Below are 19962 nucleotides of genomic sequence, written 5' to 3'. Positions count from 1 at the left end.
TAGTCAAGGAGGTCTTCATGGAAAGGCCTGGCAGTGTGTAAACAAAGGTCCTAGGACTCACCGGCCCATGCAGGTGGCCTTTTAACCAGCTCCCAGACCTCTCCGGAAGTAGCATCAATCAAATCGTTTTGTTAATTCTTGGTGAGTAATTGGCATAAAATTTCCCCCCTGTCTTATAAACGGAGCTATCTGCAAGGCAACAGGACCATAAACCTGTTATTTCTGATTCTCAGAGGCTCATGGAATTTTAGAAGGGCCGAAGGGTCCTAGAGTTCCAATCTCCTGTTTGGTCTTTGCTTTGTTCTGATTTGCTTCATCTAAAACTCAGCTTTAAATTAGCCGTGTGTCATTTATTCACCATGTAGATAGTACATGGCCAATTTCCCAGGGCAGGCTGCCTCCTTCTTGCCAATCAACAGACCTCTAGGTCAATCGACTACACCAACCAGCTGGTATGTGCTAAAAGAATGCAAATTAATTTTAATATTAGGGTAAGAAAAACATAATCAGGAAGGCTGAGCTCTGCAAGAAAATAGCTCAAGTCACATTTAAATGAAACAAAGATCTCTGTGTTACCTGATGCTCTTGGAATGTCTACTTGGTTTTCCCTTGTTCTTGGCGTAGAAACGACCTTCACGACCTAGCCCCCAAGTGCCTCTCTCTGCTCACCCCATGCCCACTGTTCCTCCTTTCCCTCCCCGGGATGGACCAAGCCCATTCAGGTCCCCCCAGGCTTTACACTTGCTGATCCCCCTCCTGGAACATTCTTGCACTATGCCTCCACTTGGCTGGCCCCGTACTCCCTTCAGAGATGCCTTCCCAGCTCACACCATCTAGAGTGGTCCTACACTCCACTCCACCCAGGGGCCTCCCTATCATTCCTCACCCCCATTTTATTGTCTTCATGGCTCTCCCCACTGTCTGAAGCTGCCTCATTCCTTTTTAGTTCTCTTGTTTCTTGTTCACTCTCCCCCTCCCCAGACGAAGCTTCCCTGAGCCCAAGAACCTTTTCCATCCCGCTCAGTCCACACGGTTCTGTGTGCCTAGCACAGAGCGGGGCGCTGAGGCTCATTTTCAGGATGCGTGGAAAGGTGAGCAGGTTGGATCTGTGTGAATGAACACTGGGAGGACATGCCCACGCCCAGAGAGCAGGCATGTGCTTTGTTTCATTTCCTAGCAGAGACCGCAGGGAGCATCACCTGGTGATGATGGTAACTATGGCAATAACAGGCTTTCGGCGCCTTTTCTCCCAGCCATCATCAGCCTTCTCTCTTCCTCCCTGATGTGTGTGCCGCCTTAGCATTCAGTTATCAGAACTTCCCCGAAACTATCCTCATTACGTTAACCTATGCAGATTGAGTCCTTTTTACCTTCATGCATAAATCCATGCCATCAGCGCCTTAATCATCTATGTAGCTCTTTTTGGGACTCTGTCCCATTTGTTGATGGCTTCAAGGCTGGCACAGAGCCACGCACGAAGGCCCAGGGATGACTGCTTGGGCCCTATCCCCTGGGTCTGTAGGAACCAAGCACTTTCTGATGAGAGCCTTGCCTGGTGCTCCCAGTATTTCGCTCTGTCCCCACCGCCCGCCCTCCAGGGTCCATGCTGATTAAAGTGAGGCCCCGAGCAGGACACAGGGAGAGGGCACACATGCTGTGTGGACTGTCAGACAGACGGACTGACAGATGGGCCAGCAGGTGGCCTCTCCGCAAGGTCCTCCCCTGCCAGGCCCTCTGACAGACAGAGTCACTGGGAAAGAAACAGGTGCAAGAAGGCGAGATTGTTGTTTTGACCTTCTGCCCTGAAGAGTATTGATTTGTTTGTCAATAGAAACCTTAGGAGTCTATTCTGAAATAAAACATAGCCCCCCGCGCCGCGCGGAAGCAACCAAGCAAATGCAATCAGCACGTAAGAACAGCAGCACAGGAATGAGGAAGAAATGGAGAAACTGGCTGCCGGAGGGCGAAACCAGAGACACCCCAGGTTATAACGAAAAAGTTATGACTTTAATTATAAAAGAAACCCGTTTTACCTATCTCTGTCAGACAGGAACTAAAGGGCTGCCTGCATTTTGCTAATACTTCTTGGAAGTGACACTTAACACAGAAGTGGATGGTAAAGCGTTATTAGTAAAAAAAATAAAAAAGAAAAGAAAAAAAAGAAAAAGAGAAAGAAAGAAAGAAGGCTTGTGCAACCCTAGCAGCTCCCAAGGAGACGTGCTATGACCCAGCTGCATTATCATAGTATGTTTTTAATTTTTTTTTTTAATTGAGATATATCATGTGCTGGGAAGTACACAAAGCTTACGGGAACAGCCAATCAATTCCTGCATCTGTATACACCCCTATAACCACGGCTCCAATCAAGCTTAGAACATTTCCAGCAGCCCAGGAAGGTTCCCTGGTGGCTGCCCTCCCCCTCCTCCTGGAAAGACAGTACCCATCATCAAGGCCTCCATCATTTTAATTAACTTCTCCTCTTTTGAACTCATATAAACATGTACTCTTTTGTGCCTGATGTCTTTCAACTCTGTCAGATTCACCCACACGGAGACAGGTATGAAAAGGCTTGCTTTCTCATGCTGTGTGAAGACTGCACGAGCATTCCATAATTTATTTACCCATTCTCCTGTCGACAGACATCTGGGCTGAATCCAGTTGGGGCTATTATGCACAAGGAGGCTCTGAACGCTGTCACATACGCGTATCTAAACGAACGGATTTCAACATTCATTTCTGGTGGGAACATGCCCAGAAGTAGAACGGATGGATCCCAGCATAAACGCTGGCTTTACCAGGCACTGCCCAGGAGCTGTCCCAAGCGCTCCCACCTTTGGGCACTGCTAACAGCCGCACGCGAGAGTTCCAGTTGCTCCACATCCTCACCAACATTCGGTGCTATCAGTCCGTGGTATCTCAGTGTGGTTATGTGTTTTCCTGATGACTCGTGACGGGTTAGCGGCTTTGCATTTGTTTATTGGCCATCATGCAAAGACACAGGAAGCGCTGAAGAAGACCATTCCCCTCAGCAGATGATCTGACGCCCCTACTTACCAGAGAAGGTCATTCGTGTGGCCGCAGATCTCTCTCAGATGCAGGGCTGTCCCAGCCGGATTCTCAGTGGCCACACTCATGCTTCTCTCCACTGCACTTGTAGGACGGATGAGCCTTTCTGTCGAGGGCTGTCCATCCACACCCTGCTCTTTCCCGCAAATCCCCTCATGCTGGCTCTTTCCCCTACGCTTAGCAACCTGCTCACCTTTCCAACCTTTCCAGCAATGCAGCATCTCCACCCATCCCCTGGACCCCGACACACACGGCCCGCCTGCTGGGGCCACTCTCCTCTGCTCTACACCTGAGCTTCGGGAAAGTGTCCTACAGTCACAGACTACGCCGTCCCTCTGTGTGGGCTACTCTCCACACAGCGCACAGGCTCCCCGCTTCACCACTTCTCGGACACAGCTCTGACACAGGTGGAAGGGCGTCCTGGTTGTTGCAACTAATGGGAGGAAGCTAACAGCTTCCTTCTTGGAATCATCTCTTCCTGGACTCTCATGCCCTGTGGATTTCTCTCGAACTCCCCCACAGATGCCACTGTTTCCTCACGGTTGGTCTCTCACCCTTTTCCTCTAATTCTCCACCTTCTCATCACGTAACGTTCACTCCCGTGTCCTCCATCCATACACCGATGCTCCCAAACCTCTCTGCCTCACCCGAGTCTCCTTCCGGATCCCCCGCCGACTCCAGGAGGCCACGTGGATACACCACGGGCATCTCGCGCTCAGGAACTTCAAAAGCGATCCCATCGTCTTCCCCACGGATCTGATTCTTTGAGGTTTCCGGGTTTCACAAATGGTACCACCAGCTGTCCGAGCCAGACCCCTGGAGTCCTTAACTCTCCCGTCTCCCTGGTCAGTTGCGAGGAGGCCACTTTCCTAACTCCCCCTTAGTAATGCTCTTCCCCTGAGGGCAAATTGGTTTTCCTTACCATGCCAACTCCAAACAGTGGAACGGATGCCTGTAGACTACTACTGAGAAGGATGGGAAGGCCATGCTGGCTCTTGGGGAGAAGGAGTACCATGATCCATAAATTATGTCTGCCACGGGCAGGGGTCAGGAAAGGAGTGCATGGCCTCCAACCTCTGTATTTGCTGACTGCGGGTTTCATGCTGCCAGAAATATTCTTACTTTTTTTACGTACCTGACCGAAGCCTGCTAGCCTTTCAGGATACGTCTTTATTCCCCTCTCCCTTCCTTCCCTCGTCTCCTCAGTTCTGCAGTTCGCACCCATCTACTGATCTCCTGGCCTGTCACAAGGCTTCTTACATACAATTTATATTCTAGGTCTTTATCATATCCTTTTGGCAAATCTGAGCCCAAGAGTATACTTTGAAATGCCTTCTGCACACAGAGTCCCTGAATACTGCTGCTAAAGGAACAGCAGAGCCTGGGCTCTTTCTTTGGGGGGCCTCGGTAGACCCTGAGAGTGTTACACGCAGGACGGCAGCCCTCTGCCCTCCCCGGGGGACGGAGAGGCAGACTCACCGAGCAGCTGGTTGGCAGAAGAGGTGGTAAGGTTAAACTGCTGCTCTAGGTACTTCCCCAAGAAGGCGGCAAAGCCAGCCACCACTGCAATCTCCATGCAGGCGGCCAGGATGATGCAGGTGAACACGGGGTTGGACAGCAGGTGCTTGGTGACCTTCGGGATCACTGCAGGGAGAGACAAGCAGAGAGCCATGGTCACACACTGCACTCCCAGGTCTTCTGCCCCCCTGGGTCCCTTCTTGACACGCTTTTGTGTATCTCAGTAAACAGCCCGGGGTGTCGCCCAGTAGCTCAGGCTGAAACCTAGCGATGGGAAGTCACCCACAACTGTGAAGAGTCTGGCTTCAAAATACAGGCTGATATTTAGCCATTTAAACTGAGAATGAATGCAACGAGGGAAACGATATCACACCTTTTCTTGGTTTACTGGAAATGGTAAGATATTTTATAAGCAATGACAAATTACTTCCATTTCCCCGCCCTGCCAAAAAAAGAGTTTGGGGTTTGTTTCTCAAAGGAAAAAATAGAATTTAATTATAAATTATAAATTGTAAATGTTATAACTACATCAGTATATATAAGCATATTTATCAATAGACCTAGGATAAATATTTGTGACTATATATGTATGTTAAGAAAATATGTTCAATCTTGGGGCGCCTGGGTGGCTCAGTTGGTTGAGTGTCCGACACTTGATTTTAGCTCAGGTCAGGATCTCACAGTCATGAGATCAAGCCCTGCATCAGGCTCTGTGCTGAGCATGGAGCCTGCTTGGGATGTGCTCTCTCTCTCTCTCTCTCCCCTGCTCACTCTCTCTCTAAAAAACAAAATAATGCATGCATACATACATACATACGTGTGTACATATATATATATACGTGTGTATATATATATATATACACACACACACACATATATACATACATACATATGCTGAGTCAAACCCCACCTCTTCTCAACACGTCTATGGCCAACTCCTTGGAAAAAGTTTCCATGAGTTCTCACATCGGGGAGTCCCAGAGCAACCCAACTAGGGTAGGGTCAAGACCAGTTGAGTCTTGACTTTTGATCTGAAATAATCATTCCCTAAACTGTGGCCAGTGGGATCAACTCAAATTACCATCCTGCTCAAAACTTCTGCTTAGCAATCGGATGACACTTCCTACCACACCCCTTTCTCCCTCCAGTCCAGTCTGCCTGCTCCCACTCTTTCCGATCCCAAGCAGGCCCTCCCCACCTAAGGCTATGCACTAGGGGCTCTTCCCTCTCCGGAGATGCTCTGCCCCAGATCTTTGCTACATTTGTTCCTTCACCCTCAGGTGGTCTTTTCTCATCATCCAGTCCCACTCAGAAGAAGCTGCCTGCCCAGCCTGGTGCCCGGGGCTCAGGTGAGAACCGACGGCAGGTAAAAGCACTTGGTGACTTGTGCACCGTATTCAGCACCACCAGAGTCAGAAGGCAGGTCTTATTGAGGTTATACATTTCAGTCTTATTTTATTATACTCTATATTTCTCAAAGCAGGTGGTTTCATAAACCACTTAAGATTCCGCACTTATACTGGTGCTTTAAAAAAAATGTGCGATTTGTTGTTGTTCTTGTTGTGTTTTTAATTCTTTGAATGCAACCACATTATTTGGATCATTGCCAGCAAGTAGAATCCTTGGTGTTTGGTGTTCCACCAGATCCCAACTATGGTACGATGACATTTCCTGGCGGTGCGCTAGGGGTCCCTGCAGGTGCGGGTATTAGGGGACAACCCGTCGCTTCAATACTTAGGCTGTTATTTTAATGTGTCCTTACAAAAAAGTCAACTGAAATGTAACTGATATATCCAATGTGTGCTTTCATGGCTCTCATAGCTTAAAACGATGCCAGGTTAAAACAAGCATATTTAAAGTTATTTAAAGATAAGCCTTAGGTAAATAATGGTACGGGTGGTCAGCAGATATGGCAAAAAAATTATAAAAGCGGTATGCCAGTGGAGTTAGGGAAACTCTGTTCTGTTGTGATAATAATATAGAATATTTGGCATGTGGTATACTTGTTTCCACCTGTGTAAACAGAAAAGATAAGATTGAGTCCCAGATGAAGCAAGTATTATCCTAAGTCTCGGAAGAACCCACCAGCGTTCATGGTCACACAAAATAAACAGGTGAGCCGGGAGTCTACAACTGCATTCCAAGGTGATGAATTAGCCAGCTGTCCTAAAGAAGAGAGCTAATTACACAGACTCAATCTCATCTCCTAGGAGATGAAACCTCTAAATGGCCCAACTAATTAGAATAAAATAATAATAGGGGATACATAAGTTTTTAATAATGTTAACAGACAAGCTCAATACATCAAAATGACAGAACAATGGGTCAGGAAATGGCAGATACGCACAGCTGAAAATTGATCATTTCCATGGAAGAGACCAAGCTTCAAAAATGAAAACCCCAAGAGAAGGATTTAAAGATCCTTTGACATAATGAGAAGAACGCTCTTATGGGAATGGAGTCAGACAACTAGATGCTCAGAATCACTGTGGGCTGAGAAACTCTGTCCTACATCCCAACTAAAAAAATGACCAGAGCTGGTGGCCTCTTCTTTCCTGTAGTAGTCTCACAAAATTTACTAAAACCTTAGGAAGGCAACTGTCGGATGATGCAACCATGTACAAGAACGCGCACGTGCACACACACACACACCCCACACACTCAGAAACTTTAAATCTATAATATTCATTCATTTATACTTTTTTTTTGCAAACGCACTGACATTTACATGTGTTTTGTTTGTTTTTGCAGGGTTTCAAGAATTTAAGATAATCTGACTTTTTTAGGAACATCATTTCAAATAAATGATGCTAAAACTGTCTACTTTAGTGTCTAAATCTGTGTTTAAACATTGAGAAATTTTCCTTGGTTAAATACACGTTATTTAAGAATCATACAAATATTTACAGGGATGTTGACTGTGCAAGATTTAAAAATGTAGACTGCTAAACAAATATGGAAGATGAATACATTGGGCGTAAACAGAGGGCAATGAGGTATCTGTTTTCATGTTCAAAAGCCCATTGGATGTTAAGACTCCATCATCATAAATTACTGCTAATGAGTGAAGGCTGATTTGCTATTGTGTGTGGCACATTGTGATGGGGTAATGTGTCCGTGATGAGGGACTGGTTGGCTGTGTGGCACTGAACACCAACCTTCACACTGTAGAGAGACAGGTATGGATCCCAACTAGCGACCACAGTACCTCCCTGTAATGAGTGAATACGAAAGCCCCCAGCTGGTTATGTTTGGCAGATAGAAACACCGTCTCGCGATCATTGCGTTCTTTTGTAATTAAGATGTCTAAACTCTGGAAACACTGCCAACAATCAATAGGCAGGTTGGGGACATTCCAGGAAAACAATCATCCCTTTCACTGCAGGCTTCATCTCCTTTGTTAGGGCGCAGACCATCCGCTGCTGAGCTGAAATCACCAGCATCCTCGAACTAGGAACTCTGTTCTCTGGCTCAGAAAGGACACCAAGGAGGATTTCATTTTGATCATATTATTTGGGTCTCGGTAGCTCCTTGTCCTTGATCATGGCCATCACGATTTATTTGGGGAAAGGGGTGGGTACCTCTCGACAAAAGAAACTCTGGTTAATGGAATGTTTTCATACTTCAGCAACCATCTTAATTATTCCAGAGATAATTCCACTTCAGTGGGAAAGATTCTTTGTTGAGATAGGAGAGCCTGCCTGCTTTTGTCTTAATACCTAATGACTAATTTCGCATTGAATTAGATGTGAAAATTATTAAGTTTGAGGATCATCTGACAGAAGGCCCAGGGAAAACTCAGTGGATCTTATTTGCATGAAGAACATTCTTCTTTTTTTTTTTTTTTCCTCTACCAAGCCAATTCACTGCCAGAAATGACAGATTCCTCGTGTTCAGCTATTTTGCTCCCAGGTTCTTCCCTCCATCCTAGGTTTTATTGCAATGACTTGTAACTCTCTCAAAAGATTCCTTTTCAAAGGTTCAGCCTACCCTCCAAAGCCCCAATTTGAAAAAGAGTATTAATTAGCTTGATCCTAGGGCCATCCCAGTATTTCAAGCCTTCTTCATTCAAATGGGTTGCTAAACCCATAAAATTCTAACCTTCCAAGGAGGCCGTAGCTAATGAGGTGGCCCAGACAAATAGAAACTAATGAACCAAGGCCACACTAGGCCACTGAACACCCCTGGTGCCCCTTAGCTCATTACTTCCCACCCGCTGATTTTAGCCTCCGAAGCTGGGAGCTGGGGTGGGAGGCAGCCTCACCAGCTGGGATAGACCTCACCTCTCCTCGGGAGCCAGATACCATCACCAGCAGGCTGGGACGGAGTTGAAAACAGCACCAGGGGGGAGTTCTCCAGGGAAGATGGGTTTTCCACTGCTGTTTTCTGAAGCCATTCCTGTAGGATTGAGATTTCTTGAAAGCTTGCAGGTCCCTCCAGGAGGGAAAAAGGCAGGTTTGGAGAAGTTGTGCGGACGGACACCGACAGAGCATCTCGAGGGCGCCAAGCACCGTTCTAACCACTCCCACATCAAATCACATAATCCTCATAGCACACCTGTGACCCTGGGGCAAGGTACAGCCCCCACTTACAGATAAGGAAACCGAGGCAGGGAGTGGTTCCCAGGGCTAGGGAAGCACGGCAGAAACTCCACCCCTGGCACCGGCTGCCACAGAACATGCTCTTAACAGGGTGCTATTCAGGTTCCGGTTTGCAGAGGCGGTGCTCTTGGCCGGAGGACTGAGCACGCAGACCCCGCCCCCGGTGATCGAAGGTGCAGCTTAACGCTTAGAAATAATAATACAACAACTCCTATGGGAGCTGGGGGAAACGACTCAGGGGCTTAGTCTATGAGGTTTTTTTTGTTTGTTTGTTTGTTTGTTTGTTTTCCGGAGGAGGAGGACAGGAAGGGAGGGAAAGAAATGAGAGAAAGAAAGGCTTGCCGAGTCCCGTAAGGAGCCAGGGTGCCGGGATCTGAATTCCATCTCTAAGACTGAGAAGGTCTATGCCCAGAGCTTGCCACCCTGTCCCACGGATGGCTGCGGGGATTAAATGAGACCCCGTGCGTGCAAGCATGTGACTCAGCGCTCCTGGCACACAGGTAAGCCTTCGATGAGCATGACGATAGTTAATGGAACGGAAGTGCTCCTTGGCTACGTTAGGGCAAGAGCCCTCAAGCTGGAGGACACCAGGCCTGCTGTAAGGAGGCCTGTGTGTGAGCAGACGCGACAAGTAAGCAGAGCTGGGAAGTGACTGGGGGGGAAAGCGGGGCTCCTGGGAGCTGCCGCTGGAGCCACTGGCTTCCCAAGGAGATGCCCTTCTGCAGCGGGCTGGATGGGTCAGGGGGTCGGGGGCACGCAACCTTGTCCGCCGCCCTTCCTGGGACCTGATGGTGCCCGGGAACGCGTTTGCTGTGGGCCTCAGTGATGCTGCCCTTGACTCAGATATTTCAGCCCTTAGGCTCGCTACTGAAATTGGCCTTGGCCTTCTTTTTCTTTTGTAACATTGTTGTCAATACATCACGGTTAATGCTCCCAAGAAGGGGAGACAGAACCAGTGTGTGCAGCTGTTTGGTAATTATGACAGTGACGGGCAATGCTTGCCGGGCCAGCAGTGTCAGAGGGCCAACATGCTAAGGGTCCTTCATTTCACTCTGAGGGCTATTCCGGCAGGGTGGTCTCACCATCTCCTTGCGGACACAAGGAAAGCAAGGCTTGCCTGAGCGGCTGCCAAAACCACTCTCCTGGAATGCAAAACTCAGGTCTGCCTCCTCTCCAGAACCCGCTTCTAAATCTTCAGGTCTCTGCATGGGGACGTGAGTCAACGGAAAAGCGGTTTTCTGAAAGAGAAGTCGTCACGAAGCACTTCCCAGAGCATAGGTCCCAGGAGCAGAAGAGAACAGAGCGGCGGAAGGAGTGGGGTGGGCCTAAGATACATAACAGCCTCCAGGTCACGACCAAATCCAAACGAAAGGGGACGGAAGAAGTAACGAAGAAGATGTGAATAAACACCAAAGTGGAGGCATGACATTGAAGTCATGGTAGGGTGCGTCCTAGGAAGTTTCCTGGCATGGCACAAATGTTTGGAGGTCACCAAGATGGGTCCCTTGTACCCCGTGCAGGCTGTCATCCGTGCACTAGTGTCCCCGGGACACCCTTGCCTGGGTCCTCCGGTCTCTCCCATGAGAGGAGCCACCTGCACACAGAGATGGGGCAGCTCCAATCCTAGATGTGGGCACTGTGCCCGGTGAGAGCAGATGCTTAATAAACGCAAGATGGTTGAAAGAATCCAATAAATAAACACACTGCAGTCTCAAAAGGTAACTGTCACAATCTCTTAGGAAACATTCACTGTGGAAACAGAGACCATGGGTCACATTCCACAGGCTCATGGGCCGTGACGGAAGTGGGAATAAGTAGCTAATATGGCCATTTCCACTGCCGATTCTAGAAGTACCTACATCATTCCCTTGGGTGGGGAGGGGAGAAGTCCAGGTGGGAGGGGAAGCCTGGTGTCAGACAGCCTTCTGGAAGCAGTGCCTACTATGTACAGGCCCAAGACTGGCTGACTTGGGCTCATTGTGACCTCGTCGCTGCAGATGAGACTGTCCCCCAGGCTCTGTTCTGGGCTGTTGAGGGACCCAGGGGAGCTTCCTGGAACCCTCTCGTTGCCAGCTGTGAGACAAGCAGCTATCCGGCTTCCATTTACCCGTCTTTGGTAAGAGGCCGAAGGTACCACGTCCCGTGGATGGAGAGGGTCATGGTTTGAGCAAACAAACAAGACGCCATCGGCACAGGAAATGAGGATTTAGACTAAAACCCAAGCATCCAATGGGTGTGGACTGGCCAGGGAAACCCAGAGCCAATCAGTCCTATTTTTCATCTTTTAATTTTTTTAACGTTTATTTATTTTTAAGGAAAAGAGACACAGAGTGTGAGTGGGGGAGGGGCAGAGAGAGAGAGGGAGACACAGAATCTGCAGCAGGCTCCAGGCTGTCAGCACAGAGCCCAACGCGGGGCTCAAACTCACAAACCACGAGATCATGACCTGAGCCGAAGTCGGACACTTAACTGACTGAGCCACCCAGGCGCCCCTATCAATCAGTTCTATTCTTTTTTAAATCCCCAGTTCCTCATAACACCGCCAAGAAGGCCCGAGAGAAAAAGATTAGTGGTGGGGGCACGTTAGCTGGCTTAAGCCCAAGCACCCCCAGAGGCACAGCTATCTCCTGCAGCTTCAAATTGGTGACCCCCAGGAGGCTGAAGTCGGAAAAACAGCATGGTGAGACAGAGAAAGGAGCCTGGGACTCTGGAAGCTGTCTCAGATGCAACTGTTGCGTCTTTCTGTTGTCAGAGGCAGCAAGCAGAGAATGACTAAAGAAATAAAGAGTCTTGCGTAAGCAAAATGCCACTTTTGTAACTTCAGGCCAGCCCCTAGGAACCTCTCCGGGAGCATGATGCGCCATATCAGCGGTGGCATTTAGCATTCACGAAAACTCTGCCTGTAGGGGAACGCACGGCTAGAAAAAGAGCAGTGCTCACAAGAGAAATGGTGGATTTCGACACCCAAGTTGATACAAGTGCCCGTCTCTAAGCCCAGGCTCCCTAATGCTACCTCCTGAAGTGCTGCATTTACAACAGACCTTCTCAGAGCCTTCAATGTGCTAATGTCACTGTGGACCTCCCAAATGGGTCATGTCACACACTGTCCCAAGCTTATTTCACGCGAGGGTCTCCTCCCCACATTTCTTCTTATTTGCAACTGTTGCAGAAACAACCCTGATGGAAACCCCCCAAAGGACCCTCACCACCTCTTGTATTTGTTTTCAGTTGGGGTTTCACTTAGAATCGCCGGAGAGCTTTAAAGACATCCGGGTGCCTGGACCACCTCCCTCTTCCCTAACAGACTCATGGAATCAGTCTCTGGGGGTGCAGCTGGAGCATGGGCGTGTTTCAAGAACCCCACAGGTGATGCTGAGTCAAACCCCTAGCTGGGAAACAATGGCTCATAAAGTCCAGACACTTCAGAAGAGCAATGCGAACGCCCTCCATAATCCATTCATAATTTTACCGAAGACTTACTGAGTGGCCTCAGATACCAGGAACTCTGCTAGGTGCAGGAATGGACACGGGACTGTATTCTACCACGACCTCTTCTAAGTCCTAGTCCCCAGAACCAGATGTCTCTCTCCCACCCCCATCTTGGACATTTTTTTAAAGTTTGTTTGAGAGAGAGTGTGTGGGCATGAGCAGGGGAGGGGCAGAGAGAGAGAGAGAGAGAGAGAGAGAGAGAAAGAGAGAGAGAGAGAGAGAGAGAGAATCCCAAGCAGGCTCTATGCTGTCAGTGCAGAGCCCGATGCAGGGCTCGAACTCATGAACCATGAGGTCATGACCCGAGCCGAAATCAAGAGTTGGATGCTTTCCTGGCTGAGCCACCCAGGCGCCCCTTGGGCATTTCTGCCCCCTGCCTCTGTTTGCGCCTGCCCCCGGGCCTAGAAGCCTTTCTCCTCCCTCCACCCACAGGGATCCTGCTCATCCTTGCAGATCAGGCTGAAATGCTACATGCTTTCTGCACCTGTCTTCAGGTCCTCCCTGTGGACTCAGTACATCCCTCCAAACCTCCTGCGATCCCCACCACCTTATATCCTTATTCTGGTAACATTTCTTAAAGGCCTGAAGAGTTTACCTAACAAGAGAGTCCTGGGGTCCCGTGGCATAAAACAACACCAGCCAGCTTTCCTTAGAGCTGGTTTCCCAAGGGCCTTTAATACTCGAATATAACCATCTGAGTCTCCAAGAGGGTCACATAGTACACAGACATTTCCTCAGGCTTATTTGGCTATGTAACCTTCCTCCCTCCCCCCACGGATTTGTTTTTCCCTGAGCATCTCTGAGGACTCGTGTTCCAAGGAACCCCCATTGGGAAATGCTGTCCTCTGGTTGTTTCCTTCCTTCTTTCCTTAAGAAACCACTTGTGGGGTTGCCGTGGGGTGCCAGGCACCACGCTGGGTACTGTCACATGTTATCTCAGGTGCTTTCTGGAACAATTTGCATCCTGTTCACAGACATAACGCCCCAGCACATCCTCCACCAACGCTGGTCAGAACAGGAGGAAGCCACTGGCCAGACTGGTCCTGGGGACCTGCAGGCACGACTCCTGGGCACAGCAGCATGTGAACCACACAGCCTGGCACAGGGTTCCGAGCATTTGGGAGGGTGGGGATGGTGTCCTTGGCCACAGGATCAAGAAGGAAGATTTTAATGGGAAATCCACACGAGGGGAGAGCACATTTCTGGAGACAAATGGCATGATCAAAGACACTCAGCCATTTCGCCTGCAGAACAAGGGCTCTCGGAACGCCGGCTCCTCACTATCACGTGATGCTCAAAGGCACAGGCCCCTCATTAAGGAGAATGTGGCAGAAGCTGGCTGCTAGCTGGAAGAGGATAGAGGAGGCCCGGCACAGTTCTAGAAGCCCGAGGCGTGAGCCGCATCCCTCCGCCAGGCTGATACACGTGGGGCTCCTGCGGAACACCGGGAGAGCAGTGGGTACGGAGGGCTAAGCACCCAGCCCCAGACCCAAACACCTGCCAGAGGACTCGCACAGCCCAAAGTCACCGGGGCAAGTCCGCCCGAGCCACTGGGCCAACAGCCCCTCCCCCACGTGGGCAGGTCACCTGTGGGTTGGCTGTGGCACTCAGCACAGGTAGAGCTCCCACTGAGCCTGCATCCGTTGGTGGATCGAACACAGGCCAAGACCCTGGGAGGGGGCTGGAGGTGAGGACAGCTTGAAGGAAAGCAGCAGACTGCTGGGCGTGGCAGCGCACGTCCAGTGATCCCCGTATCCCCCCGTTTATCAACGGTGCACCAAGCACCGATGTCCAGGAGCAGGGGCAAAATAGAGGCAGGGCAGAGTAAGGGAATCATCACTCAGGCAACGGTAACGTTAGGACCATGACACGGAGAGCAACATGCCCGGGAGGGCAGGGAAATGTCCTTGGGGATGTGACTGGGAGCTGAGGACTGATGACGGGACCAGAATTCCAGCCGAGGGAATGGCAAATGCAAAGTCTGGGGAGCAAGGGAGCCTGGGGATGGAAGCCGGTGAAGGGAGGCTGGCGTGGAGGGACAGGGCGGCAGTGGTGTGAGAAGAGGCTGCGAAGCCCCACGAAGGGCTCCACCTCTGTCCCTTTAAGCAGCAGGTGGTCATAGGATCAGACGCATTCTGCAACCCCTGTATTGTGCACGCAGACCAGCGGGGCAGGGCCGACTGGAATGCAGGAGACAGCAGAGCAGGCCGGAGACAGATTCAGGTGGTAAAGTCAGCGGAGCCCAGGGATGGATGGCATTAGGAGGGCAGGAGGGTGGAGAAGGTAACAACGGGGGCAGATGTCATCTCCCCTGAAAGTCAAGGTCCCTTGGGGCTGAGCAAGTGGAACAAGCAAGGCCCCTTGGAGCTGAGCAAGGCCCCTTTGGAAAAGGAGCAAGTGGAACAGAGAGAGGGGACATTTCTCTGACGCAGGAAGGGTCTCTGTTCAATCAGCCCCAGGCTGACTCCCCTCTTCTTCTCAGGGCATTAACAGTCCAGTGAATCCTTGAGGGAATACAGCAGAAAGAGCTCAGGATCTGAAGTCCGGGCACCTGGCCCCATTCCTGGCTGCATCATCCCCAACACTGGCAACCTGGGAACCTAGTTTAACCCCAAGCTCTGTGGTTTGATGGCTGGAATGGAGATTAGTGGCATTCATCAGCCGGACTGTCGGGACCCAGTGGGAACTCCCTGCAAGTGCTTGGGAACTCATAAACCATCCTCCGCGTTTTGGGGGTGGTTTTTAAGACTCTGAGCCTGAAGCCCCGCCCGAGCCCTGCCAGCTCAGCTGTTCCCTGCCATCACCCGGTTCATCTATTTTTCTGGGACAGGAAGAGGCCACTTGGCAGTCAGCATGAAGTGCACAGAGACAAGAGCGTGCAGCTTTTAACTGCTCGTCTCTTTCAGTGATCAAAGGCAGGGCTCTCTGCTCGGATTTTAAACCTCTGGAACAGTTACACTCATCCCAGCTAGAAAGCCCATCGGAGGGCTAGGATGTGCCAATCCTTACAGGGAGTGGGTTCCTCCCCTCCCTTTTAGCCTCTAGCCTTGTCTAGAAGACCCACTGTTTTAGGGTACACCAGGGCTGTTGCAAGCAGGGCTGGAGTTCAAGTACACTCTGTTGAAAAGTCAGCTAGCACCTGCTGATGCCACTTTTCCTTAAAGAGAGAGTCCATTTATTGCCCCAAGACGTAGCCTAAGACACCCACCGGAGGGGCACCTGGGTGGCTCAGTCAGTGAAGCTTTGCTGACAGCTCAGAGCCTGGAGCCTGCTTCGAATCTGTGTGTCCTTCTCTCTCTGCCCCTCCCCTGCTTGCGCTCTGTCTCTCTTTCTCTCAAAACTAAACAAACGTTAAAAAAAAAAAAAAAAGAGGGGGCGCCTGGGTGGCTCGGGCGGTTAAGCGTCCAGCTTCGCTCAGGTCACTATCTTGCGGTTCGTGGGTTCGCGTCCCGCGTCGGGCTCTGTGCTGACAGCTCAGAGCCTGCAGACTGCTTCAGATTCTGTGTCCCCCTCTCTCTCTGCCCCTCCCCCGCTCATGCTCTGTCTCCAAAATAAACAAACACTAAAAAAAAAAATTAAAAAAAAGAAAAAAGGAGAGTGGCTGTTGTCTTCAAGCAACCAGACAGAAAGTGATGGGGAAGGTGTATAGCATAAGGCTACTGAAGGAGCCAGGATCCGAACCATCAAAGCCCCTCTAGGGCAACTGACGCCTGAGACAATTTCCAAATAAAACACAAACTATGGATGTGAGATTTAACACACTAGCTGGTGATAACACTGTACATCTGTCTATAATAGCCCCCTGAATTCCTTCCTCCCTCTGGGTCTTGACTTTCCCAAATCGTTCCACAAACCCTGAGCATCTAGATCCAGGAGGCCACACTGTCCTGCCCACCTCCCCCCCTGCCCTGTCCCCCAGCTCTGGCATAGACAGGAGGAGTGGACACAGCTGTGGACACAGAGAAGGTCGTGAGGGGGTGAAGAAAGACGAATCAACAAAAGGCTCTTAAGAACAAGGTTGGGCAAGGGAGGCTTTAGAGCCAGGACACAAAGAAAAAGCTACTTGGTGGCACAACTGAGATGCAGAAACGTGTCTTGGGTTTGCAGACTCCCACCCAGGAAGACACTGGAGCCTCACAAACCCAAGCATTTGGTTGCCTGCTGCCTGCTTTGTTAAACAGTTATGTGACAGTCACTACAAGACGGGGACTTCCGGGCTGTGCAAGAAGTAACAGCTTCTCTACACAGTTAAAGACCACCACTCTGGGCTTTCGGTATCTCCTCTTCTTATCAGGGTTGCAAACCCAATAATGGCCAACTTTGTTACAAAGAGACCCTCGAAGCCCACTTTTTGGGGGAGAGCACCCTGAACAATGAACCACAAGCCTGAACTCCTACCTCCCCGGAGCTTGGTTTCCTCATCTATAAACAGGAATAAGCGAAGTATCAACCAGACACCGTATGTGAAAGCCAAACAGAATGAAAGCCAACACGGCCAAGGTTGCATGACTAGGAAGTGGCTGAGCTGGGCGTGAACCCAGATGAGCAGCCCCACTGCTCTCCCAGGAGTGGGGGGACTGTCCCAGGGCCAGGAGGGAAGAGGATGGGCCAGGTGCTCCTGGCACAGTGCCAGCTCTTCCCAGAGGCCTTCCCTATCTGCAAGGCACGGCCGGGGACACGGACAGATGGCTGGAGAAGAAACCCATAGGCAAGCTCAAATGAAACAGAGGAGGAGTTGCAACACATATATTTTTGGAGCAACGTTAATTCCTCCACGAACAATGCCGCTCAGTTCATCTGTACTCATACATGTGCAGCACACTGCCAGGAGACCCCGGGGGCTTCCAAGGTTGCAAATGGGATCAAGAGTTTGGGAGTACCAGGGACACCACGTGGTGCTTTTGGAGGAAACGTCCATGTGGCTAAAACATCGTCTCGCGTGGAAAAAGAAAGGATGTAAACCACCATGGCCCCCCCGTCCATGTGCTGGCACGTGTAAAACTTGTTTATTAGCATAATAGCTCCCATCACTGTATCCTGGCTCCTGGGGATTCTTCTAGACACGCTGCTTTCCTTTCCTGACATTCTTTAGGTCCATTAACAGACCTACTGCCTCTGGGAACTGTAATTCTAAATTAAAAATCATGAATTATCAGAAGTGCAGCCCGTGCATGCACAGATCACAACCTGTGATCACTATGACCTATAGTGAGTCTCAGACCTGTCCACCCAACTACGTACTGGTCAGTTCAGCCACGGCGTGTCCAACGCTCACCTGGCCGTTGCTTTAACTCGGTCTTTTGCACGCCTCCCCCTGCTATGACGCCAGCTCTAGAATAGAAGCTTCCTAGGTTACTAGCACCGCGTCCCTGGAGCCTAATAGGGTCTCGACACACGCTGACGAAATTGAACAAATGGAGTCGATGAGCAACTAGATCATAACCCAAGAATTCTGAAGACGTGACATCCCTCAGCCTCTGACGCAGGAGGTGGGCTCTCCCCTGCCGGTCTGCTGTATTTCTGTCACCCCTTCAGTTGCTCGCTACTACAGTCCTTTGTGTGTTAGGCTGCCTTTGCTGGCTTGCTGGTCTGTCCCTATGCTGGATGGTGAGTACTCTGATGGCATGATTGTGTCTCTTCGTCTTTGCACCCCCAGAGATGAAAGGTAAGAGATTACTGCTGTAGCTCTTGCAATCAGAGCCCTTGCAATCAATCACCCCGGGACAAGGAAAGACCCATAAAGGCTGCCGCTGCTCTGGTCGAGGATGTCCTCTGCAAGGCCACTCACGTCAGCCCTATTTATTCCTGCAGATCTGGTTACTGGGATATTCTGTGTGGCCGCCTGCACCATTAGGGAAACAGTAGGCATCTCCCTCTAACCAGCTGTTTGCGGGGGGAGGGGGGAGCTCTTCTGTTAAGATTTCTGAGGGCCCAAGTCAAGGTGCCCTCTGAGGACACAAGGTGGGTGGCCTTCTCATCTACCTATGCATTCTGGAACTCAGAGAGTTGGCTTTTAAGACCTTCTTTGGGCAATTCCAAATTTATACTTTGGTAGAAACGATTACAGAATATGGATTCAGACATAACATTAGGTTATTAATTAGTCTCATCTGAGGATTAACAAATTCTTCTGATCCCTAATGAATAGGCACTATGAACAGTCAGTCTTCTGCAGGCAGTGCTTTAATTCTCCCGGCCACACTGTCACTTAGGAACAAGGCTACAACTGTGTACTTGTGGAAACGAAGCGTGGAGAAGTTAATGATCCCAGCTCTAGTGAACAGCCGAGTGGGGACCTGGGCACAGGGTGGCCTCAGCTCCTCCCCATGGCTCTCAAGCATCTCCAGAGAAGGTGCACTTCATTATACAAAAGGTCGGTAAAGAGACTGTCACCTAGTTTCCTTTTTTTTTTTTTAAATTTTGTTTTAACGTTATTTATTATCAAGAGAGAGAATGTGCAAGTGGGGGAAGGGCAGAGAGAGAGAGGGAAACACAGAATAAGAAGCAGGCTCTCGGCTCTGAGCTGACAGCAGCGAGCCAGGACATGGGGCTTGAACCCACAAACCATGAGATCGTGACCTGAGCCCAAGTCGGACACTTAACCAACTGAGCCACCCAGGTGCCCTGACTGTCACCCAGTTTCTAAAGTGACCACTGAAAGACTGTCGCTGCTGACAGGTGTTCCCAGACCCTGCAAAGAGGCGACCTGTCCACCTTCCTCCTGGTACAGCCTCAACGAGAAGGAGTGCCCCAGCCTTGCGTTTGCCTGCTTTGAAAACCCAGCAGGTTCTCTAGGGATCCCCTCGAAGGGGTCCTGTGACTCAAGGGGCCCTGCACAGACCTCGCAGTGGGGAGGGGGGCTGTGACGGACACCAAGCAGCTCGTCCCCGTTTGCCTTGAAGAGACCCTACCAAATGGGGCAACAACCCAGGGGTGGGACGGGGTGGGGAGGGCTGCTTCTCATTCTCACTCCACATCACTGTGTGTGTCTCGCCATTCTGTCAGAAGAGATGTGTATTCTTTACCTTCTAAAAACAACTGGGAGAGCTTTGCCGCATTCTCAAGTGTGACTCTGTTATTAAGACTGAGTTAATACTTCTTTCGGGAGGAACACATCTCTCATGAAGGGGATGGAGCGACTCGAAGGGAACGCACTTTGGATGTGGCTTTTGAAGAATGCCTCTTTCAGGCAAAGGAAGCCCTACTTCCAAGGTCCTTTCCTGCTCCAACGCGCTTGTACGCGGTGGCCTCAAAGACTCTGAGGGTTCCATGAGAGGTCTAGAACCTT

The 19962-nt window shown here is 50.2% G+C and overlaps 1 protein-coding gene across 4 annotated transcripts in view; it reads right to left on the bottom strand.

Annotated features, from left to right (window-relative positions):
• Window positions 1–19962, bottom strand: part of SLCO3A1 (solute carrier organic anion transporter family member 3A1) — a 311249-nt gene that overhangs the window by 49359 nt on the left and 241928 nt on the right. For all 4 annotated transcript variants that reach the window (XM_019460169.2, XM_019460168.2, XM_019460170.2 and 1 more), the window contains one exon: window positions 4546–4710. In XM_019460169.2, the coding sequence (XP_019315714.1) occupies window positions 4546–4710 (165 nt within the window). The remainder of the gene's footprint in view (window positions 1–4545; window positions 4711–19962) is intronic.

This window comes from Panthera pardus, unplaced genomic scaffold (genome assembly GCF_024362965.1).
Source record: "Panthera pardus isolate Hobbes unplaced genomic scaffold, ASM2436296v1 HiC_scaffold_24, whole genome shotgun sequence".
Taxonomy (NCBI): domain Eukaryota; kingdom Metazoa; phylum Chordata; class Mammalia; order Carnivora; family Felidae; genus Panthera; species Panthera pardus.
The sequence above is the reverse complement of the archived record's forward strand: the minus strand, read 5'-3'. Positions and strand labels throughout refer to the sequence as shown.